The following is a 2842-nucleotide window of genomic DNA, read 5'->3' on the forward strand; positions in this document are numbered from 1 at the left end:
CTACTGACTTGTTGAACTGAGGCAACAAACACTTTGGCTGTTTGCAGTGCCCCTGTATAATACCCTTTTGTATAATCTTTACTTCCTGTACTTTTTTGTAATCTTTAGTTCTTGGTAAAGCCACAAAAGCTATCCCCACATAATTGTGTGAAGGTTCCAGTACACATATGATGTCTTACAAAGATATGTCTCAAATGAAAGCAGCCGGAGGCATTTTGTAAAAAAAAAACAAAAAACTCTGATCTGACTTTGTCGTCCTGGCAGAGTTCACCTGATGACTTGTTATTTAAAGACTGCACTCCCTTTCACCAGAACATGAGATGACACTTCTGGTAAGAGTTAATCTTTATTTTGTGGCCTTTTTTAATGTTTCAAGAAGAAACGTTTTCTCTATTAGAAGAAAAGATTTCGTCTATTTTCACTTGTTTTGAATCTTGTTTCTGTTTTCTTTCTTTCTGGTGAAGCTATTTATATATTCTACACATGCCAAGGAAGGTGGCCAGTCTATCCTCTGAACCTCATCAACCGTGCATCTATACAGATAATCATCTAGCACAGTAGTTCATTGAAACTTCAGCAGCATGATCACCATTTTCTTCCTCATCGAAATGGTCAGCATCATCCCCATCACTGCCATCCTCCTCTTCATCTATTCCAAGCTTATTTCCATCTACCGCTCCAACCATGTGTTGGACAGCTGTGGCCATGCTGTGCTGATAACAGGCTGTGACAGTGGCTTCGGGCACCACCTGGCACGCTGTTTGGACCAAAAGGGGTTTGTGGTCTTTGCTGGGTGTTTGTCTCCAGGAGGAGCTGGAGCCCAGAGCCTGGTCAGACAGAGCTCCAGTAATCTAAAAATCCTCAAGTTGGATGTCACAAGGGATGAAGACTTGCAGCAGGCAAAGAAAATGGTGCAGGAGAACCTGCCAGAGAAAGGTAGGAGTTTAGCTCAATGGAAAAAATGTATTAAAGATTAGCCATGGCAAAAAGGAGAAAATTGTATTTTATTGTTTGCTTATTTCCATAGATAAAGAAAAGACAAACTTTTGACTTTTCTTTATCTCTTTATCTTTATCTCTTGACTTGTTTGTATTTAAATATGTAAGGATAAAATCTCAATGATAGTTACAGATTAAAAGGCAAAGGTGAATAATGAAAAGTCTTGAATCCACAGTAAATCCAGTCTTTTAATTTTTTTAGCTTGTGAGGTCAACTTTCCAAAGGCCAGTTCAGTTTCTGTTTTTGCAAGAAATAAAACTTTTACAAAGTTTTATTTCTAGAAATAACTTTCTAGTCTATTTGGTCTATCCATGACATGTTGCATGTTTTTTATTTAAAACTACATTTCTCTAAAGAAAAAAGTAGGGTCAGTGGGATTTTATTGTTTGTCAGGTCTGTGGGCAGTTGTGAACAATGCTGGGATCTCAGACTGGGCCGAGATCGAATGGAGCACTATTGAAGATTTCCAAAACATGGTGGATGTTAACCTGTTTGGATCCATTAGGACATCTATCGCTTTCCTACCGCTGGTTCGTGCCAGCAAAGGTGAGTTCCATGTGTAGCTACATTACTGTCCTCACATTTATACTGTAGTGGCGTTATGGATAATAAAGGCTTGTGTAATGTTTTCAGGTCGGATGGTTTTTGTGTCAAGTATCTTTTCCTTCTTCTACTGCTTGAACATGGGAGCATACAGTGTGTCAAAGAGAGGACTGGAGGCATTTGCTGACTGCTTAAGAGTGGAAATGGCTAGTTTTGGCGTGAAGGTACCGAATGGGTGAAAAGATACACAAAAACATCCCATGACACTGTAAAGCATGAAGTAGAAAATTTAGTAATTCTGTGGTACATAAAATGTTATGCCTGTGAGGGGAATGGGAACGAAGTCTTTCTATGAATACGGTTCATTGAGTAAGTGAAGTTGAATTTTTTTTTAATTTTAATTACACTGTACAGAGTGGTTTTTGCCAGTGCTGTGGGACATCACATTCTAATGAAAAACCATGGTATGTTTTCATTGGATTTTCCAAGACATTCCAATGCTTATTTATTTTGCTTTTAGGAACAGGATTCAGAGAAACATCTGGTTCTCACACTTGTATAACACACAGAACAATTTGGCTGCTTTGATTCTGTTCATAATTCTATTAATTTACACCAGTGGTTCAAATGCAGCCCCAAACCATGACAGAGCCCCCACCGTGTTTTACAGATGGCTGTAGACACTCACTGTTGTATCCAAAAAAAATGATTCTGTTCATCTAGACATAACATTTTCAGTGTGAGAAACATTTTTTCACTTATCCAAGTGACTTCTTCAGTCCCAGCTGACTGCAGGTTTCAGAATCAATTATTTGGGATTTGCTTACCTGGATGATTGAGCATGCATCAAGAAAGTCACTGTTGTACCACTCTCCCGACCTTTTGTAAAAATGATGGCCATTTGAACCAAAAATGTCAAATATGGATTCATCACTCCATCAGAACAGTTGTCAAAGCTTTTTAGTCCAGTTCTTGTGTAATTTTCCACACCTCAGCCTTTCAGCCTTTTCTCCCTCTTTCCATTCAATAAGAATGGCTTCTTGACAGCCAGCCTTCCACTGAGAATGTTTCTGATTAGGTGGGTTTTTTTGGGGTTTTTTCCCCTATTTCTTAAGATGCTTTTCATCTGCTGTAGCATTTTTAAAGGCCACCCACTTCTCCTTTTGTCCTTAAATGTGTTTTTGCAATGGGCAGCTATTAACATAGTGCCTCTAAATGCAATTTAAACCTGGTTCTTTACTAAGTTACCTGTTACGTATAGACCACAGATGACTAAAATAGCAACCAATGCCCCCCCCCC

At 38.8% G+C, this 2842-nt stretch overlaps 1 protein-coding gene across 1 annotated transcript in view; it reads left to right on the forward strand.

Annotated features, from left to right (window-relative positions):
- Positions 1-608: 608 nt before the first annotated feature.
- The window catches only part of LOC102206452 (D-beta-hydroxybutyrate dehydrogenase, mitochondrial-like), a 3331-nt gene continuing 1097 nt past the window's right edge, over positions 609-2842 (forward strand). Inside the window, exons 1-3 of the mRNA XM_005753100.1 lie at positions 609-936; positions 1393-1545; positions 1633-1766. Of these exons, the coding sequence (XP_005753157.1) occupies positions 609-936; positions 1393-1545; positions 1633-1766 (615 nt within the window). The remainder of the gene's footprint in view (positions 937-1392; positions 1546-1632; positions 1767-2842) is intronic.

Source organism: Pundamilia nyererei, unplaced genomic scaffold, assembly GCF_000239375.1.
Source record: "Pundamilia nyererei isolate P.nyererei 1_Seehausen unplaced genomic scaffold, PunNye1.0 scaffold00401, whole genome shotgun sequence".
In the NCBI taxonomy this organism is placed as follows: Eukaryota; Metazoa; Chordata; class Actinopteri; order Cichliformes; family Cichlidae; genus Pundamilia; species Pundamilia nyererei.